The sequence below is a fragment of the Callorhinus ursinus genome, unplaced genomic scaffold (assembly GCF_003265705.2).
Source record: "Callorhinus ursinus isolate GAN/ISIS: 27379988/994484 unplaced genomic scaffold, GSC_fseal_2.0 scaffold8, whole genome shotgun sequence".
Taxonomy (NCBI): domain Eukaryota; kingdom Metazoa; phylum Chordata; class Mammalia; order Carnivora; family Otariidae; genus Callorhinus; species Callorhinus ursinus.
This window is the reverse complement of record NW_027397070.1, coordinates 2,484,819-2,500,382: the sequence shown is the minus strand read 5'-3', so window position 1 is coordinate 2,500,382 and position 15,564 is coordinate 2,484,819. Positions and strand designations below refer to the sequence as shown.

Sequence of the window (15,564 nt, the reverse complement as noted above, 5' to 3'; positions counted from 1 at the left end):
TCTGCATCCTTACATGTTGCCCCCAGGTGGCCAAACGGTAGTCACTGCCCCTGGGTCTGATCTTTAAAACTCCCCTAATGGCAGATCCCCTTAAAGTAGCGAGACAAATAAGGGCAAACTTTTCCAGAGTAATCTGCAATAGAAAATTAAGAAAAGCCCGTACACATACAGATAAATACGAACAAAAACATCGAAAGAGTCGAACGTATGTCAAGATTCTTTACCTGCAAGTAACGATAACTCTGTCAGGCTGCCCAATTCACCGAATAAAAGCGCTGACACCCTGTCTGTCTGCGTGCCTCCGCACCAGACCTAGCTCAGGCTTGCCTACGTTCGAACATGGGACGGTCATTATAAGGCCAGGGAGGCCTCCAATGCAGCCTCCGGAAGAATTTTTATTCACGTATTTATTTTTCGGCGGGAGACCATTCGTGACGGGTCAAGAGAAGCAGTGAGGTGAGATCCCGACTCCAGGACCCTTGCATGGACTGTGCCCGGGCTGTCCTAGCATAGAGACGCCCGAAGCCTCACTCACCCCCGCCCGGGTTGGGGGCCATGGATCGCCTCCCAGAGCTCGCCCTCTGCAGTCGGTGGCGAGTCCCACTGGTTCAGCCGGCAAATGCTCCGGGGCGTCCACTAGGTGTGGGCCCAGCCACCAACCGGGGTCCGTCTCCTGGACAGTCACTGGACGCGTGCGGCGGGCAAGGCTCCCCGGCTTCCGCCCGTGCCCCAAGTCTTCCCGGGGGGCGGCGGCCGGCGCCTCTCACCCCGAAGGGGCGTCCGCGGCCTCGCAGCCAGGCCTCAGCCGTAGCCCCGGCCGGAGAAACCGTCGGCGGAGCGGCGTCCCGGCAGCCGCGGCGGGGGCGTGGTCCCCTCTCGGCTCCAGGAGAGGAGCTTTCCGCCGGGCTGAGGTCCCCGCGAGTGAGGCGGAAGTGGTAAGACTGACGTGTCCTGGGCTGCTCTGCAGATCGCCGGGAGGGCCCCCCGCTGGGGGTGGGGGGTGGGGGGCGGGCTAGCCGAGCCTTGCGGGCTCTCCGGAGCTGGGCCGGCCTCCCGGCTGGAGAAAGCTCGTCGGGGAGCACCTCACTAAGCCGAGTGCGGCCGCAGCCTCTGTGATCAGGCACCGCGGCGGACAACCCCGTGGAGGTCGGGCGTCAGGTCCTCTCCGGGCCGCCGCTAGCGCGCCGCTCTGGGGGAAACCCGGGCAGGAGCCCAAGGGCAGCTACGGGGCCGCAGAGGCCGCGGGCGCCGTCTCGGCCAGCCCTACCTGAGCGGTGAGGACCCCGCGGATGCCGCGGGAAGGTGCTGGAGGTGCGAGGCCGCGTGGCGTTGCCATGGAAACGGGCTGGGGCGCGCGGGGAGGTCCCGGGCAGGCGGGCTGCGGGACGGGGACCCCAGATCCAGAAGACGAGAGAGCAGAGGCGGACAGAGGCAGTATTGTGTGGGGGTCGGGGGCGGCCTTCCGAGGGAGGGTTCGAGAGGCCACGGGGAGAAATTGGAGCTATGGGGCTTCGTTTCAAAGGACCTGACCTGGGGCGTCAGGAGTTGACCCCTGGTTTTCATAACTGCAGGATTCCCTCAAACAGGTTTCACTGCCTTAAGGATGACAGTCCTAGGGCACCCGCCGAGTTGGAGCTGCCAGTGGTTGCCATTCCTGATACTGCTGCTGGGCACAGGCCATGAGCCAGGGGTGGAAGGTGTGACACACTACAAGGCCGGTGACCCCGTCATTCTGTATGTCAACAAAGTGGGACCCTACCACAACCCTCAGGAGACTTACCACTACTATCAGCTTCCGGTCTGCTGCCCTGAGAAGATCCGTCACAAAAGCCTTAGCCTGGGGGAAGTGCTGGATGGGGACCGAATGGCTGAGTCTTTGTACGAGATCCGCTTTCGGGAGAATGTGGAGAAGCGAATTCTGTGCCACATGCAGCTCAGTTCTGCACAGGTCAGCCTCTCCACATTGGCGAGCATTTAGCCCTCCCTTCCAGGGACTAATAACAGTGCCTTCTAATTCATGGTTTTATAGCACCTCTGTGGAAATGATCTGACTTGATTCTAACGCCAACCCCACTGGTAGGCAGGACAGGTGGTACTATTTGCATTCAGTTGAGGAAGAAACATACTTGCTCAAAAGCGACTTTTCCAAGACTACGTGGATATTGAATTGCAGAGGTGATACTAGAGCCCAGGGCTCCTGACTCCAAGCCGCTCTGTTGGTAATAAGGGCCCAGCTGTCACTCCTGCATGGTTTCCTTCCATACCTACCTCTTGGCTTTCTTAACTAGCTCCTTTACACTCTTACCTTTCCTGTGATGCTTTTTTCTTTAGCAAATCCTATCTTAGGGCACTCTTCTTTAGTCTACCCTAGACTTTCTTACACCTTGCCTTTCTCCTTTTTCTACACCTTAACCCCGTCAAGTCATATTGCTCTTTTTGGAGAATCCCAGCATACTAGGATCTAACCCAGTGGCTCTCAACAGGGGGCAGTTCGGTTTTGTCTCTCAAGGGACATTTGGCAATGTCTGGAGATCATTTTGATTGTCACTACGGGGGGTGCTACTGACATCTAGTGGGAAGAAGCCAGGGATGGTGCATATTACAGTGCACAGGACAGCTGCCCACAATAAAGAACTATCCAGCCCAAAATGTGAGTAGTGTCCAGGCTGTGAAACCTTGCTCTAACCTTCTGCCTGGGGAGGCCTTGTCTGACTCCTGACTTGCTCTTTGTAGGTGGAGCAACTGCGCCAGGCCATTGAGGAACTGTACTACTTTGAATTTGTAGTGGACGACTTGCCAATCCGCGGCTTTGTGGGCTACATGGAGGAGAGTGGCTTCCTGCCTCACAGCCACAAGATAGGGCTCTGGACTCATTTGGATTTCCACTTAGAATTCCATGGAGATCGAATTATATTTGCCAATGTCTCGGTGCGAGATGTCAAGCCCCACAGCTTAGATGGGTTACGACCTGATGAGTTCTTAGGCCTCACCCACACCTACAGCGTGCGCTGGTCTGAGACTTCAGTGGAGCGTCGGAGTGACAGGCGCCGTGGTGATGATGGTGGTTTCTTTCCCAGGACACTGGAGATCCATTGGTTGTCCATCATCAATTCCATGGTGCTTGTGTTTTTACTGGTGGGTTTTGTGGCTGTCATTCTCATGCGTGTGCTTCGAAACGACCTGGCTCGATACAACTTGGATGAGGAGACTACGTCTGCAGGTTCTGGTGATGACTTTGACCAAGGTGACAATGGCTGGAAGATTATCCATACAGATGTCTTCCGCTTCCCTCCGTACCGTGGTCTGCTCTGTGCTGTGCTTGGTGTGGGTGCCCAGTTCCTGGCCCTTGGCACTGGTGAGGTGATAAAAATTAAATCAGGGATTTCTCTCAAGGGGTAGAACTAAGCAGGTGGTTTGTTCTGGAAAGATCTCCTGATCTTCTGTTCTGTCCAGGTGAGGGGCAGACCTAAGGGGTGGGGTGGCCTTAAAAGAGATGTGTGTATAGGGGCACTTGGGTGGCTTAGTTGGTTAAGCTTCCAACTCTCTGATCTCAGCTCAGGTCTTGATCTCAGGGTCATGAGTTCAAGCCTGGCGTTGGGCTCCATGCCCAGCATGGAGCTTGAAAAAAAGAGAAAGAAAGGATGTGTATATTCAGTTGTGGGTTTGCTGGACAACAGAATTAGGGGATATTATTTTCCTGGAGACCTTGGGTCTGGGTGAAAGGGGGCTGATTCCTCTGAAATTGCCAGAAAAGGGATAGGTTGAGACCTGACACAGGCTTTCCACTACCATCCTGCAGGCATTATTGTCATGGCACTGCTGGGCATGTTCAATGTGCACCGTCACGGGGCCATTAACTCGGCAGCCATCTTATTGTACGCCCTGACCTGCTGCATCTCTGGCTACGTGTCCAGCCACTTCTACCGGCAGATTGGAGGCGAGCGTTGGGTGTGGAACATCATTCTCACCACCAGCCTCTTCTCTGGTGAGGACTGTCCTTTCCCTGGTGGGCCGGCCTGGTGGGCCGATTTGGGGAACTTAGAATACATCGTGGAACCTGGGATAGAGTTAGAGTAAGGCTTTAAGGGAATAAAAATAGGCAAAAGAAACAAAACCATTCAGAAGACAAGAATGCATTTCTTTTGCATAGTCAAAAATTAAATAAGTAAAATGTTCTAGGCAGTATGGTAAGCACTCGACACACTTCATCTCATTAAATCCCCACAGCAACCCTATATGGTAGGTAATATTGTCCCCATTTTATAGATGAGGAAGGTGAACTTCAGGCTGCTTAAGTAATTTGCCCGACACTACACTCCTAAGAGGGAGTAGAGCAGGTTTCAGACCCAGGCAGTCTGACCCGAGAGCCCGTATTTGTAACCATTACATGAAGAGTGAAATAACACTCTTTCTGGAACTTATTTTTTGGTACTCTCCTTTCAAAAAATTTTTTTTTATTTGGAGGTGGCTACAGGACTCTAGCCTTACAAGCCGGTTTATCATTTCAAAGGCCGTAGTGGTCTGCATTCTAAGGCTTTTGTGTTCCCAATCCTGATTTAGATTTCATCACATTTATGTTTGAACCAGAGCTTTCTGAAAACAGGGCCTTAATCCAAAGGGATGTCTCATGCTAGGAATCACAGATGCCACAGCAGGATAGGGCCTCGGAGGCAGGTGGATCGTGTTACTCTAGATCACTATGTAATGGCGGCCTTGCTCTTTAATGATAATGACGGGGGAGGAGATGTTGGTAAGATAAGGAACAGGAAACCACAGGATGTGGAAGGGCGAGGTCTGCCTGGGAGCAGGATGCTTTGCCCCTCTCCCTATTAGGTCTAGTCTGAGTGGGTGGCCCCAGGATGTAGCTCCTCCTGTTGACCCTTCTTCTGGGGGCCCATCCCTGCAGTGCCTTTCTTTCTGACGTGGAGTGTGGTGAACTCGGTGCACTGGGCTAATGGTTCGACACAGGCTCTGCCAGCCACCACCATCTTGCTGCTTCTGACGGTTTGGCTGCTGGTGGGTTTCCCCCTCACTGTCATTGGAGGCATCTTCGGGAAGAATAATGCTAGCCCCTTTGACGCACCTTGTCGCACCAAGAACATCGCCCGGGAAATCCCACCTCAGCCTTGGTACAAGTCTACGCTCATCCACATGACTGTTGGAGGCTTCCTGCCTTTCAGGTATCCTCCCTTTATGCCATGGCCATCATTCTCAGGTTCCTGACTTTTCCTTTCCCAGTACCCTAGCCCAGTTAAGAGTGATAATCCCTGGTTCAGCTTTACCATTAAGAGATCATTAAATGGGTCCTCCTTTCTCCAAGCAGGACTCCGCTTGAAGCAGTTCACAGATGAGGGTGTCTCACTTAAAAAGCTCTTCAGAGACCTTGTTCCTTTCACCATCTTTCTGGTTTCTGACTTTAGCGTCCACAAGCACCACGTGGGGCTTGAAGCCCGTGTGATTGCATATTCAATTTGTTGAGAACCTCTAGTGCCAGGCAGATAAGACAGCAGAAAAGAAAACAGACAAGATCCTTGCTCCCAACCGATGAGGGCAGATGCTTCTGGAATGAGCACTGCTGGTGGCGGGTAGAAGAGTCCCCACGGAGCTGGGAACTCCTGGGCAGGGCGCGGAGCGGACCGGTACCATGGGGGTGTGGAGCTGGCCACCGGGCTGGCGGCGCACAGCCCTTTAATGCCGTGTACCGTCTTTTCTCTTCACAGTGCCATCTCCGTGGAGCTCTACTACATCTTTGCCACAGTCTGGGGTCGGGAACAGTACACTCTGTACGGCATCCTCTTCTTTGTCTTCGCCATCCTGCTGAGCGTGGGGGCGTGCATCTCCATTGCGCTCACCTACTTCCAGCTGTCTGGGGAGGATTACCGCTGGTGGTGGCGCTCTGTGCTGAGTGTTGGCTCCACTGGGCTCTTCATCTTCCTCTACTCCGTTTTTTACTATGCCCGGCGCTCCAACATGTCAGGGGCCGTACAGACAGTAGAGTTTTTTGGCTACTCCTTACTCACAGGTTATGTCTTCTTCCTCATGCTCGGCACCATCTCCTTTTTTTCTTCCCTAAAGTTCATCCGTTATATCTATGTTAACCTCAAGATGGACTGAGTTTTGGGGGGCAAAACCATTGCTCTTCTCTCCCATTCTTCACGTCCAGAGGCCCATTGAGCTCTCTCAACCAACGTCTCTTCTGATTTAGTGACTGAATTGTGATGGCATCGCTGCCTTCCCCTTTGCCCTTGGGGCCTCCCTTCCCCGCAGGGCCTGGAAATTACAAATCTCTATTCTATAAGGAGTATATATTTGAACTTTTTAAGTTGCCTTTAGTTTGGGTCCTGATTTTCCTTTTTACAATTATCAAAATAAAATTTATTAAGAAAAAAGGATCCTGTAGTCAGAGAGTTTGGTCTGGATATAGGAACTCGAGCCCTGCCGTTAAGGGCACTGTCCCTTAGAAAGCCGGGTCGGCGGCGGAACGCACGGAACGCGAGTTCTCCTCCCAGCTTGGGAACACTCGGCCGGGGGAACCTGCCTTGCCGGGGCCCTGTTTCCGCGGCTCGGCAGGCGCGCAGGCCGACGGAAGTGGCGAAGCGGGAGCTCCGTGTGGGAAGCGAGTTGAATTACCCTGGCGACGGGAGGGGCGCGGAGCAACGCCCTTTCCGCCGGAAGCGGGTTTCAGGGCCTCCACGTGCAGTCCCTCCCCCCTCCCGACCCAGTAGTGGCGGCTCGGCTGCTGCCATGGAGCCCGCCCGGCTGGAGCAGATCCTGCGGGAGCTGCTGCTGCCGGACACCGAGCGCATTCGCCGGGTACGGGACAGGGGGGACCCGGCCGGGGCGAGCGGGAGGTGGTGGGAAAGGCCCGACTCTGACCCCGGGACTCCTCCCAGGCCACCGAGCAGCTCCAGACCGCTCTTCGGGACCCGGCCGCCCTGCCCGCCCTCTGCGACCTGCTCGCCTCGGCGGCCGACCCTCAGGTGAGGCGCCTGCCCCTTCCCGCGGAGCGTCCCATAGTACGCCACCGGTCTAGCCCCAGCTTGTCCCCTGCGCCCCGCCCAGCACCTTCCTGCTCGGACCCTCACATGCGTGCTTCCTCGTCCCAGATCCGCCAGTTCGCGGCCGTGCTGATCCGCAGACGACTGAGCACCCGCTGGCGACGGCTGGCGGCGGAACACCGGGAGAGGTGGGCGGGGCCAGGGGCGGGGCGGGGCCCGGCGGAGGCGGCTCCGGGGCGGGCCAAGTACCCACACCTGCCACCTGTGTTCCAGCCTCAAGTCCCTGGTCCTGACCGCCCTTCAGAGAGAGACCGAGTAAGTGCCTCCCTGCCTCCTCTTGGGATCCTGACTGACTCCAGGCTGAGACCCTCTATGGGTTTCTGCCTTGCCTTTCGGCTCCGGACAGGGCCGGGGAGGGGGAAAGATGTCAGTTCTAGACCCAGGGGGAGCAAGGATTCTAAGACTGTGTTGAAGGCTGAATTTCATGAGAATGGGCTGTGGTGGTCTGCCAAACCCGAATCAGAAAAGTGGAACTGAAATCCAGTCTGCGTGAGGCCAGACTCATCAGATTACACACCCACCTTGCTGCTCCCTGTGAGCCATCGTCTTATGTGTCCCAACTTGGCAGACCCTCTGCCCACACTTGGAGGTTTCTGTCCTGGCCAGCCCATGGAGGCAGGCCCAGCGTGTGCTGGGGAGGGTGTTGGAGGGTGATTGGGAGTGGGGGGGGCAATCTCTCCTGTTCGCAGGCACTCTGTGAGCCTTAGCCTGGCCCAGCTCTCAGCCACCATTTTTCGAAAGGAAGGCCTGGAGGCCTGGCCTCAGCTCGTGCAGCTTCTTCAGCACAGTACCCACAGCCCCCACATCCCAGAGAGAGAGGTACTAGCACACGGTGGGAGGGAGGGAGGGACCAACCGACAAGCTGGAGAGACCATAGAGGCTTTTCTCTCCCATCCTCTACACCTGGACAGATGGGGCTTTTGCTGCTAAGTGTGGTGGTGACCTCCCGGCCTGAGGCCTTCCAACCCCACCACCGGGAGCTTCTTCGGCTTCTGAATGAGACCCTTGGCGAGGTGGGGTCTCCGGGGCTCCTCTTCTACTCCCTGCGCACTCTGACCAGCATAGCCCCTTACCTGAGCACTGATGATGTGGTGAGACATGGGTCCTCACCTGCCCTGGCTCCCTGTCCTCGGGCCTTCCGTGTCCTCATCCCTGCACGATGCAGAACTACCTCAGACTCTCTCCCGTTTGTCATCCTGAACACTTGAGAAGAGATACTGTGGGTGGCTGTACCCGGGCTCCTCCTGTGTCCAGGCTTTGAGGAAGCTGCCAGCTTCTGGGGCCTGAGATGAGTGAGCATGCATTATGCTTTTTGCCCTCCAGCCTCTCGCACGGATGTTGGTGCCCAAGCTCATTGTGGCCGTGCAGACTCTGATCCCTATAGATGAGGTGAGGACAACATTTGGGCAAGAGCTCTGTTGTGAGGAGGGCGTAGGAGCCCACGGCCTGGTTCACTGAAGAAGAGCATGGTAACCCTATAACTTGTTTGTCCGACAGGCAAAGGCCTGTGAGGCTGTGGAGGCCCTGGATGAATTGCTGGAGTCAGAGGTGCCCATCATCACCTCCCACCTCTCTGAGGTCCTCGCATTCTGTCTGGAGGTGAGCCGGGGATGGGCACGGCCTCTGCTGCTTGTTTTGCTGGGAGTTTCCTTGCCTGTCTCTGATTCAGGTTAGTCTCTGGGCAGGTGGCTAGAAATGTGGCTCTGGGTGATGCGATACGTGTACGGATTCTCTCCTGCCTCACTTTCTTGGTCAAAGTCAAGAGCAAGGTGAGTACTCTCTGATGCACATTACTGTACCCCTGTTTCCATCCTTCGCCTCACTCCTGGGACATTCTGTTCATCTCAGGGGTATCTTTTAAGTATTCAAAACTTGATCTGGCCTCACCCCAGCTCCTGGCTGGGAGTTTGGGAATCTCCTGCTAGACCCTTTGTGGCCTAGGAGGCTGGACTTTTTTTTTTTTTTTTTTAAAGACTTATTTATTTATTTTAGAGAGCCGTGTGCACACGAGCAGGGGGAGGGACAGAGGGAGAGGGAGAGAAAATCTCAAGCAGGTTCCCCGCTGAGTATGGAGCCCAATGTAGGGCTCGATCCCACGACCCTGAGATCATGACCTGAGCGGAAATCAAGATTGAACGGATGCTCAACCCACTGAGCCACCCAGGCGCCCACGGCTGGAATTTTTAATGTGAGTCCATCTCGGGAATAGATTCTCAGGGACACGGTTCCACCTTCCCTCTCAAGGCCTTACTGAAGAATCGCCTCCTACCACCCTTGCTACACACCCTTTTCCCCATTATGGCTGCCGAGCCCTCCCTGGGCCAGCTGGATCCTGAGGACCAGGGTTCAGAAGAGGAAGAGCCGGAGGTGGGGCTGGTGGGAGAGGCTCCCAAACACTTCGCTGTACAGGTGGGATGTGCGATGGGCGGGGGCGGGGCCTGGGTCGCTGTGGGGCAGAGATGGAGTCCAACAAAGTCTTCCTGTCGTTTTTCAGGTCGTGGACATGCTGGCACTACATTTGCCCCCCGAGAAGCTCTGTCCCTTGCTGGTAAGTGTGGCTCTGTCCTCCTGGTGCCCCTGTCCCCCGGTATGCCTAGTCTCCCGCTGCTGAGGATGTTTGGGCCATGGCAGGTGTGGAGGGCCGGTTGCCGCAGGAATGGGCAGACTCGGACCAGGGTTTCAGGAGAGTATGCCATCCGTTCCCCTAGATGCCTATGCTGGAGGAGGCCCTGCGGAGTGAGAGACCGTACCAGCGCAAGGCTGGGCTCCTGGTGCTGGCCGTGCTGTCCGACGGAGCTGGTGACCACATCAGACAGAGGTAGGTGTCTTTGTCCTAGAGTGAGGGTGGGCTGTGGGGAGGACCGCTACACGGCCCATGACGGTCCTGGTCTCTGTTTGCTGTTGGAGCTTAATTAGCAGAAGTGTTTCCCCTCACTCTCAAGTGCCCTGGTTTGGAAGCTAATTGAAATGGCCACCTCAGCTATAGAGACCAGGGAGTGGTGCCTACTGTCTGGTGGCATTTCCCTGGTTTCAGGAGAAGGGCTCAGCCTAGGCCTTTCCGGCCCCACCACCCCTCAGACGGCATCCTCGGCTTCTGCCCCCCCCCCCCCCCCTGGCTGCTGCCCCCGCTGCTGCAGATCGTGTGCAAGGGCCTGGAGGACCCGGCACAAGTCGTTCGCAACGCCGCACTGTTTGCCCTGGGCCAGTTCTCGGAGAACCTCCAGGTCAGTGGGGCTGAGCGTGGGCGGCCCCCCTTGCAGAGTCCCCACCCATCACCGGGGCCAGCTTTCCCTCAGCTTCTTGTCTTCAGCTGTCCCTGCTGCCACCGAGGGCACACCCCTGGTCAGCTGACTCGGGTCCCCTTTCCCCTCCCCCAGCCCCACATCAGCAGCTATTCAGGGGAGGTGATGCCGCTGCTCCTCGCCTACCTGAAGTCGGTGCCTCCCGGGCACACAAACCACCTCGCCAAGGCCTGCTATGCCCTGGAGAATTTCGTGGAGAACCTAGGTAGGTGATGGCCCTTGGCCATGCGAGGGAGGGGACAGAGCTGTTGCTTTGGATGAAGGGGGTGGGACGTGCAACCCCCTGAACAGCTGTCTGCGGTGGAGAGGAATGTGGCAGGCCCCCAAGGAGCTCTGGGCTGCATGTTGGAGGTCAGCCTGGGGGCAGGGAGGGCCCCGCCCCCCCCCCTCCCGAATGTGGGAGACCTGGACTGGGTGTTAGAGGCTTGCCCTTTCCCACAGGGCCCAAGGTGCAGCCCTACCTTCCGGAGCTGATGGAGTGTATGCTGCAGCCTCTGAGGAATCCCAGCAGTCCCCGGGCCAAGGAGCTGGCCGTGAGCGCCCTGGGGGCCATTGGTGAGGAGAAGGGGGTAGGGTCCCGGGTTTCCCCAGAGAGCCTGGGGCAGGTGGTCCCAGCGGTCCCCACTCCAGCGCTGAGTCCCTGTCCTTCCGTCTCCCAGCCACAGCTGCCCAGGCCTCCCTGCTGCCCTACTTCCCCACCATCATGGAGCACCTGCGGGGATTCCTGCTGCCAGGCCACGAGGACCTCCAGCCTGTGCAGATCCAGAGCCTGGGTGCGTCAGGGGCTCAGGCAGGTTCCCGGGGCCGGGGAAGGGCCGAGGTGTTCATGGAGCTTGCCCCCAGGGCGGCACAGCTGTCTTCTCGGATTGCTGAATTGCCCCCCCCAGCTGCCGTCTTCGCTCGCCTACGGTTTGGCCCTGCGCCCCTCTGGCTCCTCGTGGCATCCTAGCACTAACCCAGCACTTCCGCCCCCCCCCCCCGACAGAGACGCTGGGGGTGCTGGCTCGAGCAGTGGGGGAGCCCATGCGGCCCCTGGCTGAGGAGTGCTGCCAGCTGGGGCTGGGCCTGTGTGACCAGGTAGACGACCCTGACTTGCGGCGCTGCACGTGAGTGAGCCCCCACCCCAACCCCCCGCCCCTGCCCCGGCGCCTCCTGCCCGCCCACTGGACCCCCAGCCCTGAGCCCGGAACCTGGTCCTCTGGTTCCAGACCGTGGGGTGCCCCCCGGCTCCCCGGTTTTGTCTGGCTCCGGCGGCCGGGACTGTTCGGCTTCCACCTGTCTCCCCCAGGTACAGCCTGTTCGCGGCTTTGTCGGGGCTCATGGGTGAGGGCCTGGCGCCCCACCTGCCACAAATCACCACACTCATGCTGCTGTCCCTGCGCTCCACTGAGGGCATTGTGGTGAGCGGAGAGCGGGCGGGCTGGGTCGGTTGGGGAAGGGCGGCCCTGGGGCGGCATCGAGACCTGCTCGCGGCTGAGCCAGCGTCCCTGCTGTGCCTCGTCTGGCCAGCCTCAGTACGACGGAAGCAGCTCCTTCCTTCTGTTTGACGACGAGAGTGAAGGGGAAGAAGAGGAGGAGCTCATGGACAAGGATGAGGAAGACGAGGAGGACTCCGAGATCTCAGGGTGCGGAGGGGTGCCGTTCCCGGTCTGAGGAACCCCGGTTTTGGGCGGGGCCCCGTGTGGGACCCGCCCCTGCTGGTGCCTGATCACTGGCGCCTCGCCCCCCAACCCCCGCTGTAGGTACAGTGTGGAGAACGCCTTCTTCGATGAGAAGGAAGACGCCTGTGCCGCTCTGGGGGAGATCTCTGTGAACAGCAGGTGAGCCTCGGCCCTTCCCGACACTGGGAACCCCGCCTGGGAGCTCCTGCCCCACGGCTGTGTGTCCGTCCACAGTGTGGCCTTCCTTCCGTACATGGAGAGCGTCTTCGAGGAAGTATTCAAGCTGCTGGAGGTGAGAGGGCCAGGCGGCTGGCGCGGGTGGGCTGCGCGGGGTCCCGCGCCGGCCGTGAACACGACAGGCCCGTCCCGCCCCTCCTGGTCCCGCAGTGCCCTCACCCGGACGTGCGGAAGGCGGCCCACGAGGCCCTAGGGCAGTTCTGCTGCGCACTGCACAAGGCCTGTCAGAGCTGCCCCTCGGGAGCCAGCACCGCGGGTGAGCAGGGGAGGCCGGGGCCCCTGGAAACCGGGGACGGTGCCGGGGCGGGGGTGGGGGGAGGCCAGGGCCTGACCGGGGCCTCAGCCGACGATGCCCCCAGCTCTGCAGGCCGCCCTGGCCCGGGTGGTGCCGTCCTACGTGCAGGCGGTGAGCGGGGAGCGGGAGCGCCAGGTGGTGATGGCCGTGCTCGAGGCGCTGACGGGGGTGCTGCGCGGCTGCGGGCCCCTCGCGCTGCAGCCCCCCGGGCGTCTCGCCGAGCTCTGCGGCGTGCTCAAGGCCGTGCTGCAGCGGAAGGTGAGCGGGGCGGGCGGGGGCTGCGGGGCGAGGGGCCGGCCGCCCCCCGCCCCCACTCCCCGAGCAGGCTTGCCCTCCTGCTCGTGACGGAGAGAAGGGGAGGGAGAGCCCAGGCTGAGCTGAGCTCTCCTTCTGCAGACAGCCTGTCAGGACACTGACGCTGAGGAGGAGGAGGAGGAGGAGGGGGAGCAGGTGAGGGCCCCGGACGCACAGTGGGGCCAGGCTGTCTGGGGGGATGTCCGCAGGGCAGGGATGGGCAGTGGACCGGGGCTTGGCCTGGGGGAGCCAGGGCTGCTAAAAGGTTGGTAATGGCTCTGAAAGGTGCATCCCTGCTCCCACGAAGGCAGCGGAAGTTCAGGAAAGGCTTTCTGGGGGGGGGGGCCGGGGGGGCGGGGGGGGGGGGGGGGGGCCGGATCCAGAGGGGAGAGTAGGCGTGCCAGGAGAAAAAGCTGGGCCTCACACGAGCCCAGCCTGGAAGGGGCCAGTCCTGTCAGCCCAGCACAAGCCCTGGGGACCACCTGTGGCAGTGGCAGAGCACCCAGGAGGTGCTTCCCCCCCCCCCCCCCCCCCGCTGTGGCAGAGCTAGCCACGGTGCTCTAGCCCCTGACCCGGCCCCGCAGGCCGAATGCGACGCCATGTTGCTAGAGCATGCTGGAGAGGCCATCCCTGCCCTGGCCGCCGCGGCGGGGGGAGACGCCTTTGCCCCCTTCTTTGCCAGCTTCTTGCCACTACTGCTGTGCAAGATGGTGAGTGCTCCGCGCCCTGGCCTCGAACCCCGTCCTGCCCGTGTGCCCTGTGCCTGCCCCCCCACACACGTTCCCAGCCCCAGCTGGACTCGCAGTCCTAACCTCCCCCCTCCACCAGAAACAGGGCTGCACGGTGGCAGAGAAGTCCTTTGCCGTGGGGACGCTGGCAGAGTCCATTCAGGGCCTGGGTGGCACTTCCGCCCAGTTCGTGTCTCGGCTGCTCCCTGTGCTGTTGAGCACAGCCCGGGAGGCCGACCCCGAGGTGCGGAGCAATGCCGTCTTCGGGCTGGGCGTGCTGGCAGAGCACGGGGGCCGCCCTGCTCAGGAGTATCCTCAGCGTGCGGGCGGGGGCCGGGGGTGGGGGCAGAGCATCCCTGGGGCTCGAGGATGGGAGGTGTCTGTCCGTGGGCCTGTTCCTTGACTGTGGAACCAGGTACTTCCCCAAGCTGCTGGGGCTTCTGTTGCCCCTCCTGGCACGGGAGCGCCACGATCGCGTCCGTGACAACATCTGTGGGGCGCTGGCCCGCCTGCTGATGGCCAGCCCCATGAGGAAACCAGAGCCCCAGGTGAGGCAGGGGGCAGGACCCAGAAGCTGCCTGCGGTGGGGGGGGAGGGGGCGAGGGCACAGAACAAGGGGCCTGAGGCGTCTCTGCGTCCAGGTGTTGGCCGCCCTCCTGCACGCCCTGCCGCTGAAGGAGGACTTGGAGGAGTGGGTCACCATAGGGCACCTCTTCAGCTTCCTGTACCAGAGCAGTCCTGACCAGGTAACTCGGAGGGGGGCTTGATGCTCTGCGCAGAGGCAAGCTTGGCCCCCCTCGTAGCTGACGCAGAGCCGCAGCTGAAGCTGCCCGCGGACGCTCCTGTGTCATTGGTCTGCGAGGGTCAGCGGCCAGGCCCGTCACAGCAGAGGGCGGGCCCCCTCTCGCCACGAAGCGTTTTTCCCCTAGGGAGCCCCGTCCTCCCTGGCCATGTGCACCCTCTGGTGTGAGCCAGAAGCCACAGCTTCCCTGGGCTGACTTCCTACAGCCAGGCTCCTTCACACTGTGTTCCACGCACACCCCCCGCCCCTTCCACTCAGAACAGCTCTGCTTTCTGAATGAGATTCGTCTGCGCCAACTAGCTAGGTTTGGACCCGGGTAGCCGCATTCCTGTGTCGTCCACCTCTGCCCTGCACCTTTAGAGACCGTTGTGTTGGTGGACCTCCTGAGTGTCTGGGCTTCTTTTGGTCTTAAGTTCTGTCTCCTTCAAAAAAACACTATTCCCACCATGTTTCACGGGTCCTTTTTGGGTTTCCCAGTGGTCTTGGATGTGAAACAGTATCACGCATAAAGTGTCCTTGGTGGGAGACTCTGCCTGTCCTTGGTCCTGGGGCCCCGGGGTGCTGGCAGCCCTGAGTCAGCCATTCCCCGCCACCCCCGCAGGTTGTAGACGTGGCTCCGGAGCTCCTGCGCATCTGCAGCCTCATTGTGGCTGAGAACAAAATCCCACCAGGTGAGGGTGGCGGTCGTGGGCAGGGCCAGGGGCAGGTGGGGGAGGGGCGCAGCTCGCTAGAGATTTTGGGGGCCAGTCCTCCCCGATCTCTCCCTCTCCGCTCTCCACCCAGATACCAGGGCCTCACTGCTGCAGCTCCTGACGTTTCTGGCCAGACAGCACACCGACAGCTTCCACTCGGCCCTGGGCTCACTGCCTGGTGACAAAGCTCAGGAACTCCAGGCCGCCCTGGGCCTCACCTAGACTGGCGGCTGCAGCCGGGCCAGAGAGAGCAGAGCCTGCCCAGGCCCAAAGAACACCTCTCAGCCCAGTTTCAGCTCGCACCTTACCAAAGATTCTGGGCCTCATACCCACTTGGAGTCTCAGTCCCGCTTGCTGCCTTATGGGGGTGTCTCTGAGGCTGGATCTTTTACGCTGTGGGACAAGGCAAATGGAGTCTTGACATCCTACCCTAATAAAGGCAGTTAAGTTTCTGCTTGAACGGTAGCTCTGAGAGCTGGAAGCATAGAGATACGT

At 59.7% G+C, this 15,564-nt stretch overlaps 2 protein-coding genes across 4 annotated transcripts; both read left to right on the top strand.

Annotated features, from left to right (window-relative positions):
- Window positions 1-1,173: 1,173 nt before the first annotated feature.
- On the top strand, window positions 1,174-6,392 carry TM9SF1 (transmembrane 9 superfamily member 1). 3 transcript variants are annotated; one of them, XM_025870260.2, is made up of 6 exons: window positions 1,174-1,311; window positions 1,587-1,948; window positions 2,734-3,355; window positions 3,800-3,985; window positions 4,907-5,180; window positions 5,721-6,392. In XM_025870260.2, exons 1-6 carry the CDS (start codon window positions 1,290-1,292, stop codon window positions 6,112-6,114), a joined length of 1,860 nt encoding a protein of 619 aa, XP_025726045.1. In that variant the 5' UTR covers window positions 1,174-1,289; the 3' UTR covers window positions 6,115-6,392. The 3 variants fall into 3 exon arrangements, with proteins under 3 accessions (XP_025726045.1, XP_073751086.1, XP_073751087.1); XM_073894985.1 differs by having other exon boundaries at window positions 1,200-1,311; window positions 1,572-1,948; XM_073894986.1 differs by lacking the exons at window positions 1,174-1,311; window positions 3,800-3,985 and having other exon boundaries at window positions 1,604-1,948.
- Window positions 6,393-6,705: 313 nt separating this feature from the next.
- Window positions 6,706-15,534, top strand: IPO4 (importin 4). Its single transcript, XM_073894990.1, has 30 exons — window positions 6,706-6,813; window positions 6,894-6,980; window positions 7,107-7,186; window positions 7,272-7,313; window positions 7,748-7,877; window positions 7,970-8,149; window positions 8,382-8,447; window positions 8,556-8,657; window positions 8,744-8,827; window positions 9,303-9,467; window positions 9,553-9,606; window positions 9,767-9,875; window positions 10,173-10,282; window positions 10,436-10,565; window positions 10,802-10,915; window positions 11,020-11,133; window positions 11,346-11,466; window positions 11,649-11,760; window positions 11,870-11,985; window positions 12,103-12,180; window positions 12,256-12,313; window positions 12,409-12,514; window positions 12,618-12,811; window positions 12,950-13,003; window positions 13,432-13,557; window positions 13,676-13,884; window positions 13,991-14,123; window positions 14,217-14,321; window positions 14,979-15,048; window positions 15,161-15,534. The coding sequence occupies exons 1-30, from the start codon at window positions 6,745-6,747 to the stop codon at window positions 15,289-15,291; spliced, it is 3,249 nt and encodes a 1,082-aa protein (XP_073751091.1). The 5' UTR covers window positions 6,706-6,744; the 3' UTR covers window positions 15,292-15,534.
- Window positions 15,535-15,564: the final 30 nt, after the last annotated feature.